Raw genomic sequence first — 24,807 nt, 5'->3', positions numbered from 1 at the left:
TCCCTCCTCATCTCTTCCCACTGTTTCTTCACTAGTTTTGCATTTGGCTACAGTCAGTGTCACTACTGGTAGCATGAGGCGATACCTGGACCCTACAGAGGTTACACAGGTAGTCCAACTTCTCCAGGATGGCACATCAATACGTGTCATTGCCAGAAGGTTTGCTGTGTCTCCCTGCACAGTCTCAAGGGCATGGAGGAGATTCTAGGAGACAAGCAGTTACTCTAGGAGAGCTGGAGAGGGCCATAGAAGGTCCATAACCCATCAGCAGGACCAGTATCTGCTCCTTTGGGCAAGGAGGAACAGGATGAGCACTGCCAGAGCCCTACAAAATGACCTCCAGCAGGCCACTGGTGTGAATGTCTCTGACCAAACAACCAGAAAGACTTCATGAGGGTGACCCAAGGGCCCCATGTCCTCTAATGGGCCCTGAGCTCACTGCCCAGCAGCATGCAGCTAGATTGGCAATTCGCCATAGAATACCAGAATTGGCAGATGCACCACTGGTGCCCTGTGCTTTTTACAGATGAGAGCAGGTTCACCCTGAGCATGTGACAGAAGTGAAAGGGTCTGGAGAAGCCATGGAGAACATTATGCTGCCTGTAACATCATTCAGCATGAGCAGTTTGGTGGTGGGTTAATGATTGTCTGGGGAGGCATATCCATGGAGGGTCACACAGACCGCTACAGGCTTGACAAAGGCACCTTGGCTGCCATTAGGTATCAGGATGAAATCCTTGGACCCATTGTCAGACCCTATGCTGGTACAGTGGCTCCTGGTGCACGACAATTCCTGGCCTCATGTGGTGAGAGTATGCAGGCAGTTCCTGGAGGATGAAGGAATTGATACCATTGACTGGCCACCACACTTTCCTGACCTAAATCCAATAGAACACCTCTGGGACATTATGTTTTGGTCCATCCAATGCCACCAGGTTGCACCTCAGACTGTCCAGGAGCTCAGTGATGCCCTGGTCCAGATCTGGGAGGAGATCCCCCACAATACCATCTGTCATCTCATTAGAAGCAGGCACCGATGTTGTCAGGCATGTATACAAGAACACAGGGGCCATACAAAGTGCTGCGTACAATTTGGAGTTGCTGCAATTAAATTTTGGCAAAATGGACTAGCCTGCCACATCATTTTTTCATTCTGATTTTGGGCGCTCTTTGAATTCAGGGCTCTGTAGGTTGATCATTTTCATTTCCATCAAACGATGTGGCATCCTTTCGTTCCTAACACATTACGCAGTCTATATCAGTATAGATATCCAGGAGGATTTCTTTTTCCCATTAAGATCTGATGTGTTTTCAAAGTGTTCCTTTAATTTTTTTGAGCAGTTTAGATATAGATATAGATATATTTATAGATATATATAGATAGATAGATATATTAACATACGTAACTATCCGAGAAATATGATGGCTTTACCACCGAGGTAGGTTTTTTAGAAAGACGTTATCTTGCTCGCCATGTTTTCCACATGAAGGGGCAGGTTTTGTTAAAACAACAAATGCTTACGTCTGTAACAATACTAAATGAAATACTAGTTATTCATTACGGAATTAATATGCTTTATACTTACACATTCAGTAGTAAAATAGCTTTTATTATGGATAAGCGTTACAGCGAATGCGTTGTTGTAAAGATCAAGAAATCGATGTGAGAGGAAGTGCCGTGTCATTAAAATTAACTTAAATGTGTTCAATTCACAGTATATATATATATATATATATATATATATTTTTTTTTTTTTACTTAGAATAAGTTATAAAAAATGTTTACATTTTAAGAATAAGTTTACATTATTCTTATTTTTTATTGAATTAGAATTAAATAATCAATAAAAAGGGTAAACCCATTTTAATTAAAGTAACGATTATTTTGTGTATATTTAGCTATTTTTTTTATTATTTTTCACAGTGCAAGGACCAGGCTTGTTGAGGGGTCGGCCGCTGTGGGTCGATCCTCCAGTTTCACACTTTAGTCACCTGCCAGTCTGGTGGAAATCGGGGCTCTGGCTTCACAGGGAGGTGAGCACTCTCCTCCGAGAGAGCATAATAAGCCCCTTTTGCCTCCCCCCACTGGAGCAGCACAATTCTGTGAGCCCCTCCCGCACACTCCCTGGCCTTTCTAGGTTGCCTAGTTAAGTGTGCGGGGCGCAGAGCATGTATACTGGGTCACACCGAACCACAGGACACCCTCCCAGCCTGACAACTCGGCCCCAGTACGCTCCCACCTGGGTGTAATGCAGGTCCTGTCCACTTCTCTTCCTGGACTTCTCCATCCTGCCGGCTATACCGGTATCACAAACTTGACTCAGAAAGGGTTGATGCAGCCACCCATATAATTGATTTCCTGGCTGCAAAGTTGCTCAAATGAATACAGCACTGATGTGCACAAAACAGAACTGACGGAATAGGGAAAAGGTGGAGGCTATTAAAGGGGAAGAGAGGAAGTGAGGTTAAAGGGGACAGGCTCATGAAGGTCTTCAGCCATAGGTTTGAGCCCGGACGTGACATCACAGGGGCCAGAGCCGGCAAGGTCTCCTTCCATAGGCTCGGTCCCAGAAGTGACGTCAAGAGGGCCAGGTGGGATCTCCCGTGAAAGGTGTCTACAGGAAAGGGAGAAAAAGAGTCAGTGCACTCTGTCACATCCTGGTATGACTCAGAATTGCCGTTACTCAAACCCTTTAGCTGCCTCCCATTCACATGTGTGTGTATGTATATGTATGTGTGTATATGTATATGTATGTGTGTATGTATATGTGTGTGTGTGTATATATATATATGTGTGTATGTATGTTGCATAGTTTTACTGTCAAATAATACAAAGAGTACGCGACACGTGTTTCGCCCTAATTCTGGGCTCTTGGGGATCGAACCTCGGACGTCAGCGGCGAAGCCTCTTTACATTGCGCCACAGTGTGTGGTTCGTTTATTTGACAGCATGTAGATCGGGGTATTTACATTAATGGCATTCGTAGTCTGAATCACAATCTGATTGTAAGGGTGGTTGCCTACCAGGTAATGCTTGTGGTTGGCAACATTCTATAATCTGCTTCTCGCAACTGAAGAAGGCACCGTGGCGGATGTTTGCCGACCTGCAGACCAACCACAAGCGTTACCTGGTAGGTAACCACCCATACAATCAGATTGTGATTTAGACTACAAATGCCACAAAATAAATATATATAATGTAACATAAAATAATCTATCTTTGACCTATGTATCAGACAAATTCAATTACATCAAGCCATAATAACAATAATTGATTGCCAGCATCAACCTGAATTGTCGTTTCAGTTCTTCACTGAACTTCAACTGAAGTGTGTAATGTCCATACAAATTACAAAATATCACTAGAGGGTTAAGTATCAAATGTTTGGTAACTCGCATCAATGTACAGCACAATGGATTTGAATGGGTCGCGGCTTCATAAAGTGTCCATTGAGCTGAATGTCTGCTCAGTGCTTCAAACCACGAGGTGCTAATTTCCACTGCGTTTGTCCACTTGACGTTTCAAATCCTTATTCACCGAGCCTAATTTGAACTGTGCATGACGGAAATGTCAGGCGAAATAAATGTTTGTAGCTCATCAATACATTTTAAATGATTGTGCCCGATATTACTTATAGTCAAGAAACACAACTCTACATCTTCTGAATGCTGACACTATAAAAAGAGCTTTAATATTATGAGTCAGGACTCCTCCCTCACCATAATGCTGTCTTCTCATGCGTCCGTTTGCCTCTCATATTGATTTATAAAAATATATCAAAAGTAAATGTGCCTCTTGTGTATAACAAAACAAAAGCATTCACTTACATCTTCAATTGTTGCTATGGCTAATTATTGCAGGTTGATGAGTTTGAATATTTAAATATTAAAGTATCCGCTTTGAATTTGATCTTTCTTTGATTGATGGGATTAGGGGGGTAACAGGGTGACTGACCAAATGTATTGGTGACTGGGATTGTGTTTCTGTAACAGGAAGATTGGTTAGGAATGGTAGAGACAAGAGAACCATCATTTTTATTTAAGGAAATGTTTTGTTATTATGCTGTGCTGTAACTAAGACGACTTTTACTGATCGTCTATCCGGACCTTGAAGATGTGCTCACGAGAGAGGGTTGTTGCTGCTAAAGGCAGAGGCTTTTCTGAAAGCAGGTCCTGATGTGTTAATCTGCACTGCTCTTTAGCACTGAAGTGGACCTTGAATGTCAACCTCCGTAAAACTCGTCGGGTTCTCTTTTCACCACAAGGCATGTAAATTGATGCCCAGGCGCTGTTTCATGTTGAATAACAGCTGTATTTAGTTGTGCAGCACATACTTTTAGTCACATTACACTTGAGATACACGGTACAGTATTTCAACTTGAGAGTTTGGATCACTGAATACTAATAGCGCTTACCTTGGAGAGTCCTGTGTGTGTGTTTTTGTGTTAGTGCACCGGTGACTGATCTGCACCATGTCTCTCAGCCTCTCTGATGTGCTCTGGGTGGACATCTTTTAATTTTTTGGTGTAGCAGAGCGAATTCAAAGTGATCTGCCACAGTAGTTCAAATATCATATCAGTTAGAGAATTTGATTTGATACGCTAGTTTTTTTATTGGTCCCAGAACATAACGGAGTCAAAGGAAACAAAATTGTTGATGATTTGACAATAAAAGCAACTAAACATCCTATTATTGAATTAGAATTAACATTCAGTAAATCAGAAGTTAACAGTCTGACGTGATTGAAAATCGATGAGATGCGGCAAATCATGTGGGACACTGACAGTAAGTGAAGTCATATGTACAGAGTAGAAAGCAGGGTTAGATTCTTAGGAAAAGGGGGCAGAACAAGAAGAGAAGAAATGATTTTAACATGCATCGGGATTGGGCATATTAGGTTAAGTTCTACACAATTCAAGACAATGCAGCACCAGTTTGGAGTGTGTAGATCACGTAATCAGCTAGCGACTGTAGAACGTGTGTTATTAGGGTGTGTGGCATGTAAATTACATTGAGTTCAACATTTTAAATCTCTAGTAATGGTTAATTAACATTACAAAAATTATTGAAGTATGGCAATGAGTGTAAATTGATTCATAGATTCATATTAAGTTATATAAAAACTGTAAGGTTATTTGGGAGTGCAATGTTTCACTGAAAAGCCTCCTCATTACAAATTTGAACACGGACAGACAAAAAAAGATAAGGGTGCTAAGGATTTGGAGATACCATTTTATGGATGTGTAAGTTATCATTTGCTCAACTCAGAGCTACTGCACACGTCTTAAGTGAGGGGCGAGCAGCGCGACCTCCAGCCCACTGCCGAACTTTACTCAAGTGAATCCCCCTGTGGTTGCCCTTGGTGTCTTCTCTATTCAATCATCACTGTGTGTGTCTCCAGTTCATTTTGCGTCTTCGAGTCCATTTTCTACTTCACATCGTCCAGTCTCACCATCGCCACCTCCTACTCTACATTTTCATTACTTACCGTGTATTTTTACAGTCCAAGCTCATGTGACAAAGATTAAGGAGAAAGTGGTGCAGATTGATTTACATCTCCAAATGCCACCTTCAACAGACATGCAGAAAGCTGGTAAATACATTAAGTCAATAAATAATTACAATCTGAGGAAGCAGAGGCCAACAACAGCCACTGTTAAGCATAAAAAAGCATATCGCTATTCGATAATCGATTTGTGAATTAATTATTAAGTAGGGCTAAGATTTACCTTTTCAGTGTTCACTGAGTCTATAACAGCACCAGCTTATGATCTCAATCAGCAAGATCTACCACCTAAGACAAAGTAAACCCAAGCTCATAAAATCAATTTAAAAACCACCACCACCTCAAATGTTTACCTCTCCTGCCCCATCAGTCGGTCCACACGGTGGGTGTCTTTCTCACAGCACAGTAATCCCCTCACACACTGAATGCTGCCCTCTTAAGGAATACCAGCACAAGTCTCACCTCCACTCGGCGATGTCACCTGTGTGTCCACCTGCGACCAGACTCCCTAATTATTAAGCTGACCACCACGACCTCCCTCACTAACTGGCTCAAGTGACACACGTGTTGTATCAAAGTCACACTTCTGAAGTTGTACCCAAAAAAATTAATAACTTGTGCACCAATTTAAACAAACAGATTAAGCAAATCCAGTGATTAGCAATAGATAGAATGGAATTGGTAGAACTTTATTTGACACAAGGGGGAATTTTGGTGTTTACAGATGTTCTTTAAAAAAAATAAAATATAGGTAGATAAATAAGTAAATAAACATACATACACACTTTAGTCTGAACACAAACCAGAATGACTATGAAGCAAGAAAACTAAAAAGAAAGGAGCATTCTGAATTGCCTGTCACAGTCAGCGTGAGACATTATGCAGACATATTGCTGTTGGTATAAAGGAATCCCCATAGTGTTTCTTGACACACTTAAGTGGAATGATATGAAAGAACTCCATTTTAGTGTGTCAGAGACAGGATGTGCAGCATTATTCATAAAGGCACTCAGTTTTGTTTTAATTCTCTCCTCAGCTACGAACTCCAGGGGGTCCAGGGTGTGTCCCATAACTGATCTTGCCCTTTTTAATTAGCGTGTTCATTCAGTCGGCCTCTCTTGACGTGATGTACACAGCTCAGCACACCGCAATGTAGAAAATCACACTGGTCATCATAAAGTCATGGCAGGTGTGAATGATGGCACTTCCCACACTGAAGGAACACGGCCTCCTAATGGAAAAGAGCCCGTTCTGCCCTTTCTTACAGAGTTAAAACACTTTTTCCTTTAAATACGACACACATCCATCCCTGTTATGGTGGTGCGGTTAAGGAGCTTAAGTCGCGTCAATCAGCTATTTACTAATGCAGAAGTGATGGTCACAGTTTAACACATCGTTTCTCAACCTTTAAGTATTTGTGACCCGAGTGTTCATAACAGTTTTAATTGCGCCCCCCCCCAAACATTTTTTTGAAAGGAGCCCACTAATACCAATTTATTTTTAAATTAATGATATATCATAGATGCATGTTTTATTATACCTACTTAACTTTTATCAACATATATCTAACTCTGTATTTTTCTAGTATCAGAATGTAGTTTAAGTTAATTTTGTTTTGGTTTCAATAGATGTATTTTTCATATTTTTGATTCGTTTTCTTTTTTTCACATCTTCGCACCCCACAGGATGAGAACTACTGGTTTAACAGAATAATGCACTTTAAAAGCTTTTAGTGAGAACAAGGTGGTTTTATTAAATCTTATAACACAATCAAAAGTTATGATTGATTCAGTGGGTAAAGAGGGGACTGATAGCTTTTAATGAATTGCCAACTGACAAAAATAGAAGTTACGCACCATCAGTTACATCTGTCAGCCTAAGCTAACAATTCCCTCATTTCACTTGCTTGTCTTCTCCTGTTGCAGCTGCTCATTTTAGCAAAGTTAAGTTCCTCTTTCATCTTCTCCCTCCTGACTTTTCTGTTTCTTAACACAGTCCTGTGCCCCTACTTGTATAAACCTTCATCAACATAAACTGATAAGACAATTCTGAGACCCCAGCATCACTGTATGTTTAATTCAAGTAGTGAATACTGCTGACCCACAATTGTGTCAGATGGTCTTCTTGTTTCAGAGTCTCTTGAACCTTCACTCCACTCCCAAGATTGTTTCACATCTGACAATTTGAAATGAAGAGCAATGAGTTACTGTCCGCATGCTATGAACTGTCTAACTTTACATAAACCATAAAATAGAGCATTTTCTAAAATGATATTCAAGTGTCTTTAGACATAAGTGATGAAGATTTAATGATGTTGATTCCTGTTCTTTTTACAGAGAAAAAGAAAAAGCTGCTGTTTACTGGAACATCTCCATGGATGTGAAACAGGAGACCAGTGATGTGGACGCAAATATCATGGAGAAAACTGTAAATATTAAGGAGGAGGACCATCAGTGGGAGTCCATGTACCTTAAACAGGAAAGTCTGAGCATCAAGGAGGAGAAGAGTGAACTGCAGGCAGAGGGCATTAAAGAAGAAGCTGAAGAAACGTCTGTCAGTATTGAGATGCATAACCATGCACATCTGGACAGTGCAAAAGAAGACAACCTTCATGATGGATGTCAAGATGGAGTGGTAACCAGGTTAGACTCTTCTCAAAGCAGACACTGTTCATCTCCAGAGCCATCTATCAATGTGAAGTCTGAATTCTTAGAGTCTGAACCAAAGAGGGCTGAGGAAACTACATCTGTTAGGTCTCAGAAAAACAAGCGACAAGCTACAAAGAAATCTGGAAAAAGTAAGTGTAAAATAAAAATGTGTAAGATTTAGGGTTGGAGTTTATGAGCTTGAAATATTATGTCTTGTAATTTTTATGAGAAACTTAGAAATAGAGTGAAAATACTCATTTTATTGTGTGTTTAAATTTAGTGTGAGATTTCATCTATTGTAATGTAAGGTTTAGCAATTTTTTATTCTTCCATTTTAGTGACTTTATGCAAAAGGCCTCAGCATGTCCTCGATAAAGAGTGCTATACAAATGTCCAAGAGCAAGACAAAGGTAGTGATGTCTCTGGAATTTCCTGGGTATCCATATTAATTCCTGTTAACAATGTAGTCCGATTTTTAACTAAGGTCTCATTACAGGCAGCCACAGTTGTCCTAAACTACTGTAATAAAACACAAATAATTAAACAGCTTCTTTTTAGTCCTGAACACATCATTTAAACATTCACAACACACTCTGTGACCCTCCTATCTTTACAGACTGGTTGACCCTTCTTTAACAGTAATGACCTCTACATAACTTTTTATAGTTACAGATCAGCAATGAATTTTAACCAATTCCTTATTCAAAATCTTATTAGTTCCTTCAAAACCTAAGAGCTCTTTTCTGATCAGATCTCTTTATGTCAGATCACAGCATCACATGTCTCTTATTGGCGATTACAGAACACCAGTTACCGTATGTTTAACTCTTTCTCTTTTTGATTTCTTCCTGTGTTTGGGCTCATTGTCCTGTGTCATCACTCAACTTTTGTTAAGCTTCTACTATCCTGATATTTTTCTGTCAGATTTCTTGATAATATTTTCAATTCAGTGACTATTGATCGTGTCAAGTGTTCCTGGCCATGAAGAAACAAGCAGGCCAAACCATGATGCTCCCTTCACCTTGAGTCTTTAGTATCGATGTGCACTTTTGTCTTACCTCCAAACATGGTGTTGCATGTTTTGACCAAAGACTTCAACTTTTGTCTCCTTCATTCGCAGAACATTGTCTGTTCTGGAACATCATGATGACCTTTTACATGTTTTAAGATGTGCAGTGATGGTTTTGGTAGATTGCATTGATCTCCTTGGTGTTGTCCTTCTGTAAACAACATTCTTATGCTTTTCTCCACATGGACACATGGACAGAGACTTTCTCAAGTTCTGGAGATTTCTGCAGGCCATTTGCTCTGCCTGTCTGAGTTCCTATTCACCTCTGCTTTCATGCTGTGATCTTTGTGGGTTTCCTATTTCCAGTAGTGAGTTTATTCCATTCTTGTAGACAGTATGGCTTTCTATGCCTTGACGGACATCTTTTTCACATTTGCCAGCTTTACACATCTCTTCAGTTCTTCTAAGGTTCTTGTGACATCCTTTCAGAAGTATCTGGATGAAATGTCAAACCTTTGGATTACACATTGAAGCGTTGGATTGCAGATACAACTTAGACTGACATGCTGATATCATTCTTATATCATAAAGTGAAAAAGGCTGTGTGTTCTGTGCTACTTCTGTGTGAGGGTGCATTAAATATGACTTTTGCTCCTAAGGATTTTTTTTGGTAGCTATTAAGGAGCAGTGAAGCAGTTTAATAGTTTTAAAATTTTTTTTTCTATTTACAACTGTGTTTTTTTGTTTTGCAACAGCCGGTGTTACTCCAGTCTTACTCCAAACTTTGGGCTTTTGCGGCAGAGGGTGGAGAAAGCTTTTGTAGTTGCCGGCAAGTCAGTGTGATAGCAATAAATAGACAAAATTAACTGTGATTTCTTAGCAGAAAGAAGTTAAACATTTTACATATGATGCAGGATGGATTCAAAGTAATTAATAAAATCTCTTGAGTGGGTAAATAAGGCGGTAAAAAAGAAGCTGCAAAGGAAAAAAAGAGCATATGAATAAGCAATTTAAGATGAATAACCCCAATGCTGACAGTAGTGCATTTGAGAGCAATCATTAGGAAAGTTATGAGGGTCTCTAAAAGACAGTTAAAGAGAAATATTGCAGCCAAAGACATTCTTTCAGTATTTAAGGAGTAAAAGAACAGTCACGGAGGAAGTGAAGTGCCTCATCTATACTAATAAAAGGCAACACCCTCACTGACTCACTCACTCACTCACTCACTCATCACTAATTCTCCAACTTCCCGTGTAGGTAGAAGGCTGAAATTTGGCAGGCTTATAGCTTACTTACAAAAGTTAAGCAGGTTTCCTTTCGAAATTCTATGCGTAACGGTCATAACAGTCGACAACATCCTCCATGTTGAAATTTCTTATTTATGGTGCCATCTTCACGAAATTTGGTAGGCGGCTTCCCTGCGCTAGCCGAAACCAATGTACATACTTATTTTGGTGGTATGACACCACTGTCGGCCGCCATATTGAACTTTCCTACGGTCTTTGTTACTTATGGGCCCATCTTCAAGAAATTTGTTACGCGGGTTCCCAACGCTAACTGAATCCTACTTACGTACATATATACGTCCATAGCCTGCAGTTCGGTCACCATGTGAGGCGCCGTTGGGTCCCCCATCCCAACGCCTCTCCCATTGTTGGCTGCCTGCCTATATAAGGCCATCCGTCGCTCCAGTCTGTACATTCCCTTCCTTGGTTCGCCACGGGATTCACGTCTCTCTGCTGATAACTACAGTCTTTTTATTTAATCCACAGCTTCTCCGCTGTTTTATTGTTCATTTATTACGATTATAGTTATTGTGTAGGTATTTTACACTTAATTTACATTGTTCAGGTACCCATTTCCTTTATCGTTCCAACCGTACCCCCATTAACATGTCTATCGTGGTGATCACCATCGATCAAAGAACTGTTACTTACCGAGTGGTTTCCATGCCCGGAGATGGCACCTGCCTTTTCCATTCTCTTTGTTACATATTGTACGGCCATATCAGGCTCATTCTTAATATCCGGAGGAACATTGTGTCTTATGTATTGAATGACTGGGACAGGTTCAAAGTGTGGACTGATGACGGTACAGGAGATAATTATACTACACAGGAGCACTATAAGAGTGAAATGCTTAAGCCCTTCACCTATGGTTCTGTATGTGAGTTGATGGCTGCCGGTGAATTGTTCGGTTGTCGCTTTCAAGTGTACCGAAATGGCCAAATATTTTACACCTTTTGACAACCGCCAATGCCTCTTAAACATCTTAGATTCATAGGCGACGTTTTCAGTAGTGGACACTTTGATGTTTATGAATGTTTAAACTCTCAAAAGCTGGATGTAAAGTTATCAATGAAACCGATTGTATGCTTACAACGCTTGACAGATGCCGAATGTCACTTCAATACAAGTACTGCAAATACTGTCGTAATTGAAACAAACAATGAAACTCAAACCGATTATGAAAGCAGCGATCCAAGCTGTGAGATTTCAACTGTACGTTGCAAGGTCGAGAGTAAGCTCGGCGCACAGCTTGGTCATATTACAACCGGAGGGCCGAACTAACAATGTGGTATACAAAGAGATCCTTAACAAATAATTATTGTTATATTTTCCCTCAGTTTAAAAAGGTTTAATTTTCTTCTTAATAAAAATTTTAAGGCAGTAGTTCGCCGCTGCTGAAGCGCTAGGTATTTTGCTAGTGAACAATAAAGGGGAAATTACAATACACAGATAATGAAATATGAAATACTCTAAACTTTCCATTTTCTAAAGATTTAATTCCTGAAAAAGTGGGTAACCTCTCAGTTATAATAGGGACTACTAAGGAGGTACTGAGGGATTTGGAAATTGTAGAGAGAGATGTGCTACTGAGAATTAATTGGTTGAAATAAAACAAATCTCCAGGAACAGATGCTATTTATCCTCAAGTGCTTATGGAGGTTAGTAAATATGTATATAAAACTTTGATGAATATTTTTAGGTAATTACTGCACACTGGGACAATTTCTATGAACTGGAAAATGTAATCTCATTATATAAAAAGGGTGCTTGGGAAAACTGAAGTATCATTAGGTCAGTAAGCTTAACATGCATCACAGGAAAATGAATGAAAGGAATTATTAAGGAAAAGATTGAGCAACACATGGCGAGAACAGGAGTTTTACTAAACAGTCAGCATGGATTCAGATGAGGAAGGTTGTGTTTTACTAACACGCTTTATTAAATGGTTTATTTATTTTTTCCCTAAACGTTTCCGATGTAAAAAAGCGTCCCTTGGTCCTTAAGGACTTCTTTAGGAATGCCAACACGCTCAAAGATCCCTAGAATTTCCTGTGCGATAGTGCAAGGGAACAGCCTCTGGATATTGAGTAGCATAATCCACGAGGACTACTATATATTTGTGTCTTTGGGCAGAAGGCTCATGGGGTCCTACTATATCGACCCCAATTCACTCATAGGGAACATCAATCAAGAGAAGGTGATTTAGAGGAGCTCCCTTTTAAAAGATGCCGGCGTCTCATTAAAGTGAAAGTGCATTTCAGAGAGAGGGTCCGGCCTGACCTCAAGGGCCGAAGAATCCTCCCAGCTCGTCGCGGCACTGGTGGATGAAGCACTTACCTGCGATGGTCCAGGAATCTCTCCATCCACCTCTTAGACTTCCGGATCTCTCTCCACTTGCTTGTTAAATGGTGTGTAGACAGCTTGAGTTGGGTTAGACCGTTTATTTCTAGGCCTATGTTATTAACGGGAGAAGTTAGAAGTACACTGCATTTATTGTCAGACCATTACCGCCCTAAAATCACCAGAAAAGCTGGCTTGGGGAGGACTGCCACAGAAATTTTTTTGTAGCGATCCAGCATAACTGATGAAACATAAGGTGGTTTTATATTACAGGTTTCACTATGAATGCATCTAATACTTGTCTTTATTTTTTTCCATTGTTGCAGTAGATCATATCGGGAATCAACAATAGAAATATTGCTGCCGGAGTCTAATAATGCTCTGACTCAGAAGTCATTTACCACGACAATTCCCGTATGAGTCATAGTTAGGGGGTTCGTAATGCACATAACCGTTCCCCCTCTTTTCCCCCCATTTTTCCTTTGAGGTTTATCATAATGGCATTCTTTCTGTAAATCAGATGTTGAAGGTCATCCTGTGTGACAATTACGGTTTACACACAATCTCTCAAGCGGTCATTTTGACGCTTATCTTCCTCATAATTCAATTAGATCTAAAATAACAACTTCACATGTATCTAAAGCTAATTCTGTTATTGTTGCCAAAAAGATAACCAAGCAAGATTTATAGAGATACCCACATCTCAACATTGTCCTCAGTCTCCATTGTCTTCCTCTTATTCCACAAATCACCATTCTGATCACGCTTTGTCTATAACGCAACCATCAATACTAACTCCTTCTCAGAAGGGAAAGAAGAAATGCAGAGCTAGATACATAAATGCAACAAGAAAGAACCAAATTAAAAAGGCCCAGAAAAAAATGTACAAAATAACCGTGTACCAAACTGTACAGCTGTGTCTAAACCCTAAAAAAGTCATCCTGAATCATTTTTATGTTGCATGCTCGAGAGTCCACTCACACAGCAGTCTGGTTATTTTGGCACAAGAAAAAAGACTTGAAACATTGTTTATAAAGAAGTGCTCTAACCATAGTATGTAAAGGGTTAAAGTAGTTTTTGATGATCTGCAGATGAATTTGTGGTCAAAAAAAAAATATCATCATATCATAATTTCATATTGTACTCAATCAAAATGAATATAGTATTTTATTTCATATTTCAACTATGAACCAGGTAATACAGCTGGTCCGGAAAGTATTCACAGCGCATCACTTTTTCTACATTTTATTTTGTTACAGCCTTATTTCAAAATGGATTACATTTATTTTTTCCACAGAATTCTACACACAACACCCCATAATGACAGCATGAACAAAGTTTACTTGACTTTCTGCATCCTTATTACATCTGCTGTTTTAACAGGTCTTGTGTGCCACTAAAAATCCTATTAAAATGGCGATTCCCACTTTGACCTGCACAGTCATGGAGTATCTGGTGTTGTGACATAAACACTTGATGTGTGGCCTGTGCAGCTCCCCCTCCTAGGCCTGCTGTGGTAGGTGGTCTGTGTGCCTCAGTGACCCTTGTATGATGTCTGGAGATTTGTGCTGCTGACCAGGACTATAAAGCGTAATTGTGATATTAGTGACCAGTATTTTGATTGTTATTTAAATTGCGCTTATTTGTGACGAGCAAGACAGCATTTTTCATAGTTTTGTAGAAAAAAATAATATGCTATAAATTAGTTTGTCTGTAATAATTTCTTCTAGTCTCTTATTTTAAAATACTAGCACAGTGAAATGTTCATTTAGTAAATTGTGCCAGATAGTGAAATGTTATGTCCTTGTGTTTTGATCACATCGTGTATTTAGGACTCAACCTTTCACTTGATATGCTAGGCCTCACATCCATCTTATTTAGTGTCTTGTTGCCTTTGTTCATTGGACATTACACTCGGGCATGGGCGCCACACATTTTATTTTTTATATGTATTTAGATATTTTGTCTAATTCTTAGTTTCAATTTGAATTACATTAGAAAATAAAGCGTTTTTGTTCTGTATGACATTTATTTTTTTCTTTCTGAAGTTGCTATACATAATTTTAATTTAATCCTTTGTCTTTATTAATTTACTTAACAAACGGTGGAGCAGTGAGATAAGCACTTTGTGTTGCCTGTGCAGTTTTACCACTCCTTAGCTTGGCATGACTGGTCTGCCTCAGTGGTCCTCCCAGTGATGTTGTGTGGAGATTTGTGCTCATGACTGGGTAAGTCAAAGAGGAGGTGGCAGACAAAGAACAATCCATGAATGGCCCTGTCACTCGTCTTAATCCATTCTCACAGCTTGAAGAGATTGAATTCCCTAACAACAAGGCTTGTACAGTGGCATACAAAAGATTGGATACCCCGGGACAAATTTCTGTTACTGTGACCAGATAAGTAAGTAAAAGATGACCTGATTTCTAAAGGCTTAAAGCTGAAGATGACAAATTTCTTTAATATTTTAAGCAGGATTACTTTTTTATTTCCATCATTTACCATTTTAAAATAATGAAAAAGGGCATGAAGGAAAAATGTGGGCACATGCATGGTCCTTACTTAGTAAAACCCTGTTTGGCACGAATCACAGCCTGTAAACACTTTTTGTGGCCCGCTAAGAGTCTTTCAGTTCTTATTTGTGGGAGTTTCACCCACTCATATTTACAAAAGGCTTCTGGTTCTGTGAGATTCTTGGGCCATCTTGCAGTCTATCCACTGTGAAGCCCAGGGTGTGTACAGCCACCCTAACCCGACACATACAGGCAAGACACAAGTTTCTCCACACAGCCCACTTTTATTTACAGGTGAGAAGTACTGTTTTCGCTCTTTGCTCCATTAAGCACAATGTCCACAACACCAAGCACAGTCTTTCTCGCCTCCAGTCCTTTTCACCTCCACTCCTCCTCGCTGGCTTTGTCTTTCTTCCTCCCTACTCTTTACATTGAGTAGTTGTGACTGGTCCCCTTTATAGGGCAGCCAGATGGACTGCAGAAGACCAATGACCTTCTTCTGGTGTGGCGGAAGTGCTGCTAAACAGGGCCCTATAAACATCCAGGTGTCTCCTGGTGGTGGCAATGGGCCCTGCAAGGTTAAGCTTTCATGCTCCAAACCTGTGGCCCTGTTGTTAACCAAGGGGCTTGCCCTCTGTCGGTCTGGGGGAGACAGTATCTGGAATTAGGCCCCTCCCCTGTCTTTTTGAGCCAAAGGCGTCCCGGCTAGCAAAGGACTCCGGAAGTCCGTCACACCACAGATTGTTTTTAATGTTCAGATCAAGGAACTGAGAGAGCCATGAGAAAACCTTCAGCTTGGGCCTCTTGAGACAGTCCACTGTGAATTCCGAGGTGCAGTTCCAATTATTATCCTGTTATAGAAGACATACTCTTTTCAGTCAGTCAGTCATTTCCCAACCCACTATATCCTAACTACAACGTCACGGGGGTCTGCTGGTGCCAATCCCAGCCAACACAGCATGCAAGGTAAGAACAAATCCTGGGCAGGACACCAACCCATCGCAGGACACACACACACCCACAGGACAATTTAGGATCACCAATGCACCTAACCTGAATGTCCTTGGAATGTGGGAGGAAACTGGAGCACTGGGAGGAAACCCACACAGACACGGGGAGAACATGCAAACTCCACACAGGGAGGACCCGGGAAGCAAACCCAGGTCTCCTTAATGCGAGGCAGCAGCGCTATCACTGCATCACCGTTTCCAGGAAATTTTTCTTCTGATGGCTCGTTCTTGAAGCCTTTATTTGTGGTGGTGTTGCTGCACAGCAGAACAGTGATTAATCACTCCAGAGTCAGAGTCAAAAGACCACAAGGAAACTTTAAGACACAGGGGTTTAGATTTGCTATTCTAACAATGCTATTAGCTGTTGTTTTGGAAAGTTGTTCTGGTCTTCCAGACCTCAACTTGACTTCCACCATTGCTGTTAACTGTCATTTCATAATAACGTTACAAACTGAGGAAGTGGCTACTTGAAAACTCTTTGCCTTCTTCTATAGTCTTTTCCTGCTATAAATTATTTTATCCCTCAGAGCTAATTACGGTCTAACATCTTAGGAAAAAGTTATCTGAGACCTCCTATCTCTTGGGGTGCACAGATATTTCCAGGGTACTCCTTCCTTTTTACACTCTACAAATCAAAATTAAGACACACATCTTGTAGAAAATGCAGAAAAGAATGGTTTATCTTTAACTTTATGGCTTTTGGAGATCAATTCATCTTCTATTGACTTAACTATTCACAGTAACAGTTATTTTGATCTGGGGGTCCCCACACTTTCGCATGTCACTGTATATGAAATGTCACGAAAGTGCACGTCTTGGGGAATGCTATGTCTGAAAAGAACCATCGTCTCGCCGGTGTATATCATGCATCCAAGTGAAGAATTAAATGACAGAACCCTAAACTTTCTACTATAGAAAATGATTGGGTATCTAAAATAATAAATTCCAATTATTTTTGAGGGAAACTCTGATTTGTTTTGTCCTGTCCTGATCATGTTTCTGGTTCTTTTCAAACAGTGCCATTACTGACAATAAGACACATTTGTGTCCTTAGCGGTTTTCTTGCTTTTACTACATTGCTGAAAGTCGATGTGCTCAGCTGAGTGTTGTATCTACAAGTGTCTAATCAGATTAGTTGCAGCAAACGTCTTTGCATTAAATCCACCACAACTAACAACTAGCTTTTTCATTTTAAACTTTACATATAACATTCCTATCACTTTTCAGATTCTTTAAGATATTTCCACACAGCAGTTATTTTCTTCATCAGTTTCCACTCGGTGCTCTCTGTCAATTGTACGCGTGTCCTCAGATTAACACATTCCATGTCATGAAGTCGGTAGACCAGTCAAACAATTACAAGCCAGTTTCACAATAAACAGCAAGAACTGGGCAATTTTAATTCAAGGCAAATTAATTTGTGTAACACTACTGTTTAATTCAGTTGAATGTATTGTTTATAGCCTCTTCTTTGAGTGCAGGCTTGGACTGCTTGATGTTTGCAGCCATAACAGAGATAATAATTATATACGTGAACACACATATTAGAGCAAATAGACAGGAAAACCTGGAAAATTTTAGCTTACTCAACATAAATAAGTCCTGATAGTAGATACCTGTTAACATTATAATGGTAAATAAAAATGTCACCAGCGTGTCACAAAGGTTACCAGTCCCGGTGTCATCTGCCACTCCCCTATAGAGCTGAAACACCAACAGCTGCGCTCTTCCTCGGTTTTCTAATCTTCTCATTTTTCTTCGAGGTCACAGCAGCTTCTGTAGGCCTCTGCACTGAGGCGTCAATCATCCATTGCTCTCTTTTGCTTTGGTGATTTAAAGAAGCCATTCTAATGTTTGTTTTTGTGTCAAGTGGTTTTAGTTTAATTGTGGATATTTGTGAGGAAACCTTTTGATTATTGAAAGTGCATTTTCCATGCTTGGCATGGCATTCTGTTTTATACAGTACTCTCCGTAATGGCTGAGGCAGTAAAACATTTTTCTTTTATTTATCCCTTTGCTGTACAGTTTAAAATTACAAATTAAATAAAACCGATGTAATTAAAGTACGCAGGTTTTCATTTAAGGGGATTTGCAAACATTTCAGTTACACCTTGTAAAAATGACAACACTTTTTCTGAATTGTCCTCCCATTTCAGGGCACCGTAATATCTGGGACAATTGGTGTCACAGGTGTTTGTGATTCCTCAGATGTGTTTCATTGCTTTAGTCTTGCAGGCCTAAGGCACCTCATCTTACTCCTACCTATAGACTACCTTTGGTCTCTGTAGTTGCCATTGTTCAACATGAGGGCAAGAGCTGTGCCAATGAAAGTCAAAGACGCCATTATGAAGACAGAAAATAATAATAAAATCAATAGAGACATCGAAAAACCTTAAGATTACGAAATTCAAAGTGTCTGGAATATAAAAAAGTAGAATGAATGCACAGGTAAGCTCAGTAATCACAAAGGGACTTGTAGGCCAAGTAAGACCACCACTGTTGGATAGAAGATGTAGCTGCAGATTTCATTTTGATCACAACTTGCATTCCCTGATGATAACGATATCACGTGTATCTCTGAAGTATCTTAAGTATACCATCTCATACAGATGGCATTACGTGCCTCAGGGTGACTGAGAGATTCCTTACCGGTCAGGCAGTTCACACTGAAAAGCCGCCATCTCCAAATAACCCACAGCTGTTAAGACCTGTAAGAGAACTGAGATTGTGTGATTTCTGCGTGATGGTCTCTGTAATGAAGGCACATGTTCAGCCCATGCTTCAAAGAGAATGGCAGTAGGGAGTCTAAATTAGCTTAGAATTCAGTCATCATGAGCCAAAATGTCACTGTGATACATCAAAACTCACTCCTTGTGTAGCCTGTCAAACATCAGAATGTGAAATGAGATTCTGTTCAGTTCATCGTTTTTCCACCAGGTGTTGCTAAAATACCAATACAAATAAAGTGGGACTTAAAATGCTCAATATTTGCCTTAACTTTAAGCCAATTTAAATGCCAAGTTCTAGTTTTATAAATCCTATCTTTTGCATCAGAAACGGCTTTCATATATGTTGCAGAGCATAAGGAAGTTTCATACATGCTGCCCTGGTGAGAAGTTGTAATACAGAATATAAAATTAACAAATTAAGTGTGTTTTCCAAGTACAACAAAAGTTTTATAATTGCTTATGCTGATCAAAGGTTGTTCCTAATTTCAGCCATCAAGTATTTAATGTGAGTTAATGTTGATAATAAGGCAGCGGATTGAAAATAAGTGTATTTTTTTTTTCTTTTTTTGTTTAAAATTTTACACAGGAAAGAAAGATCACTGCAGTGTGGAATGTGGCAAAGTATTCTCTAACAGGAGCCATCTTCAGAGACACACAACAGTTCACACTGGAGAGAAGCCGTACTGCTGTAAAGAATGTGGGAAACAGTTTTCAAAGATGTGCAGTCTGAAGATCCACACTAGAATTCACACTGGAGAGAAGCCGTATTGCTGTAATGAATGTGGTAAACAGTTTTCAAAGAAGGGCAATCTGAAGATCCACACTAGAATTCACACTGGAGAGAAGCCATATTGCTGTAATGAATGTGGTAAACAGTTTTCACAAATGACCAACCTTCAGCAACACACTAGAGTTCACTCTCAAGAGAAGCCGTATTGCTGTAACGAATGTGGTAAACAGTTTTCAAAGATGGGCAATCTGAAGATCCACACTAGAATTCACACTGGAGAGAAGCCATATTGCTGTAATGAATGTGGTAAACAGTTTTCACAAATGAGCAACCTTCAGCAACACACTAGAGTTCACACTGGAGAGAAGCCGTATTGCTGTAATGAATGTGGTAAACAGTTTTCACAAATAAGTGTTCTTAAGAGACACATTAGAGTTCACACTGGAGAGAAGCCATATTGCTGTAATGAATGTGGGAAACAGTTTTCACAAATAGGCCATCTTCAGATACACACTAGAGTTCACACTGGAGAGAAGCCGTATTGCTGTAATGAATGTGGTAAACAGTTTTCACAAATGGGCCATCTTCAGAGACACACAAGAGTTCACACCAGAATAAAAACAGTAGCAGTTCAATAATCAGTCCAGAAAAACAAGCACCCTTCAGGACTAGATAATAAGGTTCAGTATTGTCCTGTAAAGTAAGCAAACTAAACTATTGTTGAGAAATTAATCTCTGAGAGAAGCCATATTGCTGTTTGGAATGTGCCAAACAAATCTGTCATTGGAGTTCTCTGCAGAGACGCACCAGGATTCACACCGGAGGGAAGCACAACTGGACTGTCCTGACTAAAGAGTACGGTTCACTCCTGGCTGGACATTAAGCACATGTAACTGACTGGAATCAATCCTACTAAGTGTTGTGTTAAAAACAAATCAACATAGAGGAGAAATAGAAGTTTATATCCATTTTCTTTTTCCAGAAACAAAATAAAGAACAGGGCGTCATACAAACTGCTTCTCACCAAATCCCCTACAGCCTCCACCATGCGTCTGGCTCTTCTTTCATAACATACGTATTACATATACAACTATTTACAATATATTATACACATTTCATCAGAAAAAAACTCTTTACAATATACATGACCTCACATAATAAATCATAGTTCAGCTTTATAATATTATATATTTTGCTATTTTTATATAACATAAAATAACATACAGTAACTTGACAAAAACAAACAAAAAAAAAAACAGGGTGTCATGCAAACAGCTTCTCACCAATGCTTATTAAAAAATAATTCAAATCAATTACTAATAATTATAAACACACATTTTTGATACAAAATAAATAAAATTTGTAAAATAAAAATTTAAATCCAAAATATACACATGATCATGCTGTATTTCAGGCCGATTTATGTTTAAACAATGTGGCAGTACACTAAAAGAAGAAATGCTTTTTTAAAATTGTATTTTGTTTTTGTTAACACTTGAGAATTACCAAATAATATATATGTCGAATAAATAGAACAAAATTAAAAATTGGGGCTTGGGGAGAGCTTAACATACGACTTACCCCTCCAGCATCCACCATGCGTCTGGGGGTTCATGCATTCTGTGGAGAGTAACATTAATTAGCACCCGTACTCCAAAATGTGACTCTACGTTTACACAAACAATTGCTTTTGGGAAAATTTATAATTAAAAGATGGAAAAAATTAAAATGACAAAATACACTTTTCTACACATATTGCAGTAGTGGATGTGGCCAACAATTCTCACAAATTGTAATCTTGTGGACCACAAAAGATTTCAGACTGGGTGCCACCTCCAGAAGTGGGCTTAGTTGTTGAAGATCTACACCGGGGGCATCAAGCCCTTTGTCTTGTTATACCACCCCAAAGAATGTAAATGTTCTGAAATACCTGCATTTTATTTTGGTGTTAAATTGTTAATCACTGTACTGGCGTTAAACTAAATGTGGAATTTCTTTTTCCAACCAGAAAATGTTTTTTCAGAGAGCTTTCATAAAGTACTAGCAATGGTAACCTGTCAAAGACGTGTCATAGAATGAATTTCAAAAGGATTTGATATGTTATGACTGATAGGCACTGACAGAGTGTGTGACCAGGAGGAGGTCACTTCACCTGTTTGTGCTAATAGTGGAAAAACAAAAGAAATGCCAGCAGTTGTGTCTCAGATGTTTTTAGTCTCCTCAGCGTCAGTAAACATTATTATTATTGTCAAATAGTTTATTAAAGTCATGCCTTTTGACCAGAAGGGGTTTCCTGTTCCCGAGAGACTTTGAAATTCCATTTTCTTGGTTTACCTACAGTATGCTTACTTTATTGTTGTATATGATTTGTTGCTTTGAATAAATTACAATGACCTGTCTGTCATCTCCAGTCATCTGACGGTGACTCTTGCACTCAGCTTTCTGTTGGCCAAACCCTGTGAATTAGCACATTTGTCAGAGATCCATGAAACCCCTCTTTTACATGGTCTTTCGAGTCGGAAGCTAAACAGACTGACTGAATCCAAAATGGCCAAGGCAGTGTGCGTGAAGGAGCCTAACCTCATCTCTAGTGAACTGGGTATCGATGTAGAAGAGAACATCTGAGCTGAGATCTCCACATTCAGCCAAACCCTAACTCACACACTGCAGACAACCCATCTGTGGACACCGCTACGGCCTTTCAGACAACGGGCTCCGTGCAGTAAGCTTGCAGAACTCGGCCGAGGCTGCTGAGAGACAAAGATTGCATCTCACCAGTCAGACTGGGATGTGAGATACTGTCCTTACAGAGGTGACGTGCTGTCCATCACAAGCTCCAAGCAAAGCGCTGGTAGCAAAATCGAGAAGTGCAGTTAAGTAACCGATCAGTTAAATCACATCATGGCAGCAACACATGAAGTGTGCATACAGATTTACTCCGACTCCCCATCAAGACAAGTGAGGGAAAGAAACTCGTCGAACTGGAGGAGATTAGGATTTTGTAAGTAATGAGCAATGTAATGAATTTAGTTTAAATAATGTTCACTTTTGAAAATTTGTTTTTGTATCTTGGATCTCATCACTTAAACAATTGGTGGAAATAAACTGAAGTCTGCTTAAACATTAGTATTTTATTTTTCATCTTCTTCATATCATTTTAAAGACAGAATTATTGACATAACCAATCAAAATTCCAACTAATTTGCATTGTTGTGTGGCTCAAAAGTATTAATTAATCAATTAATCCTACTTTGAGCCATTCATTAATTAGTGTTGTACTGTTTGTTCTTTTGTTTCTGTTACACAAAATTGTTCAATAAAGAAACCAAAAAAAAAAATAATTTAATATACATAGGTAACTGATTATTAAAACTGGTTTGTATTAGAAAGTAATCCCTGAGTTATTTCTGCTTTTAAGAAAAATATTAATTTGTTTGAAGGAAATTTGACAAATTGCAATTAATACATAATGACTTTCAATTACAAATTTGAACTGAATGATTAATTGCAATTTAATTTTTAATCAGTTGTCCTCATGCAAACATATAATTTGGAAACATCACAAATGATGAAAATTATGAAGCAGAGGGGCCATCGCAGCCACTAAGGGCCCCCCAAGCTGTAAATTCAGCCTCAGTATACAGTAATCCCGTGCTATATCGCGCTTCGACTTTCGCAGCTTCACTCTTATCGCAGATTTTATATGTAAGCATAACTAAATATATAATGCAGATTTTTCGCTGCTTTGCGGGTTCTGCGACAATGTGTCTTTTTACTTCCTGTACATGCTTCCTCAATGGGTTTACCCAGTTGATTTCATATAAGGGACGCTAATGGCGGATGACTGAGTAGCTAACCAATCAGAGCACGCAGTTAAGTTCCTGTGTGCTGAATGCAGTGTTAACCCGGAAGTCTCCTCTCGCTCATTCAGCATCAACGTGTTTCGCTGTGTAAAGAGTTGTGCTCTTTTGTGTTTATCTTTATGCATAGTCAAGCCCTTCATTATGGCTCCAAAACGATCTGCTACTGCTTCAGGGGCTGTGCCCAAGGGCCAACGAAATATGTTAACGATTGCTGAAAAGGTAAACGTTTTGGATTTGTTGAAGGCTACAATTCTTTTTATTTAAAAAGTACGAAAGGAATATAAGATCTACGGCCTCAGTGTCCTTTTAACCAGGGTGCAAAACGAGTTGTAAGTGAATGTAATAAAGCAGTAGTCTGGATGGAATCTGCTTTAGGGATTTGGATTGAAGACTGCCAGAAGAAGAACAGCGGCAGTGCTACACAATCGCCTGAAGTCCAACAGAGCTGTAACACTCTCCTTTGTTGTGCAGTAAAATTAAACTCATTGTTATCGGACAAGTCATCGTGTCATTGTTGGTGAGTAACCATAATTAATTTTCTACTTACAGTACTTAGTACATGTATGTACGTTTAGTGTCACTGTACACACATTTACTGTATACTATTTTTCTTGCATTGTACGTATTTATTGCTGGTGGCCTGTCTATCGTAATGGCTGTAACATATGTGATATCGGAGACACTCGATATCTTTAAAATAATATTTAGATTTTACTGTATATAAACAGTGTGTTTATATACATAATTTCAATGAATCTTACCTAATATCTAAGAGAATATAAAGGGATTATGCTGTATAACTCTGCGGGGAATATTTATAAACAGTGTGGGAGAGTTTATAAGGGCTTAACATATATATAAAAATAACCATACAAACATATGGTTTCTACTTCGCGGATTTTCACCTATCGCTGGGGGGTCTGGAACGCAACCCCCGCGATCGAGGAGGGATTACTGTGTTTGGGGAGTATGAACATTACCTGTCCGTTTGTAGCCGGCTAAGCCCCATCATGTGTTTAATCAAGCACTTATATGCTTAAAAATGAAACATTTGATTTAAACAAAACTCAGCTGCAGTAGCGGGAAAGCTTTGGCTTGTGTTTGTGGGGTAATCAATTCAAAATCAATGATTATCACTAGACAGTCGTGTCGCTTACTGAGCGATGTCTACCG

At 39.3% G+C, this 24,807-nt stretch overlaps 1 protein-coding gene across 1 annotated transcript; it reads left to right on the top strand.

The window, feature by feature from the left end:
* The first annotated feature begins 7,847 nt into the window (after nt 1–7,847).
* Nucleotides 7,848–22,892, top strand: LOC120533434 (zinc finger protein OZF-like). The gene is made up of 2 exons (XM_039760324.1): nt 7,848–8,303; nt 19,628–22,892. The coding sequence occupies exons 1-2, from the start codon at nt 7,880–7,882 to the stop codon at nt 20,407–20,409; spliced, it is 1,206 nt and encodes a 401-aa protein (XP_039616258.1). The 5' UTR covers nt 7,848–7,879; the 3' UTR covers nt 20,410–22,892.
* Nucleotides 22,893–24,807: the final 1,915 nt, after the last annotated feature.

The sequence above is a fragment of the Polypterus senegalus genome, chromosome 8, assembly GCF_016835505.1.
Source record: "Polypterus senegalus isolate Bchr_013 chromosome 8, ASM1683550v1, whole genome shotgun sequence".
NCBI lineage: Eukaryota > Metazoa > Chordata > Cladistia > Polypteriformes > Polypteridae > Polypterus > Polypterus senegalus.
The sequence above is the reverse complement of the archived record's forward strand: the minus strand, read 5'-3'. Positions and strand labels throughout refer to the sequence as shown.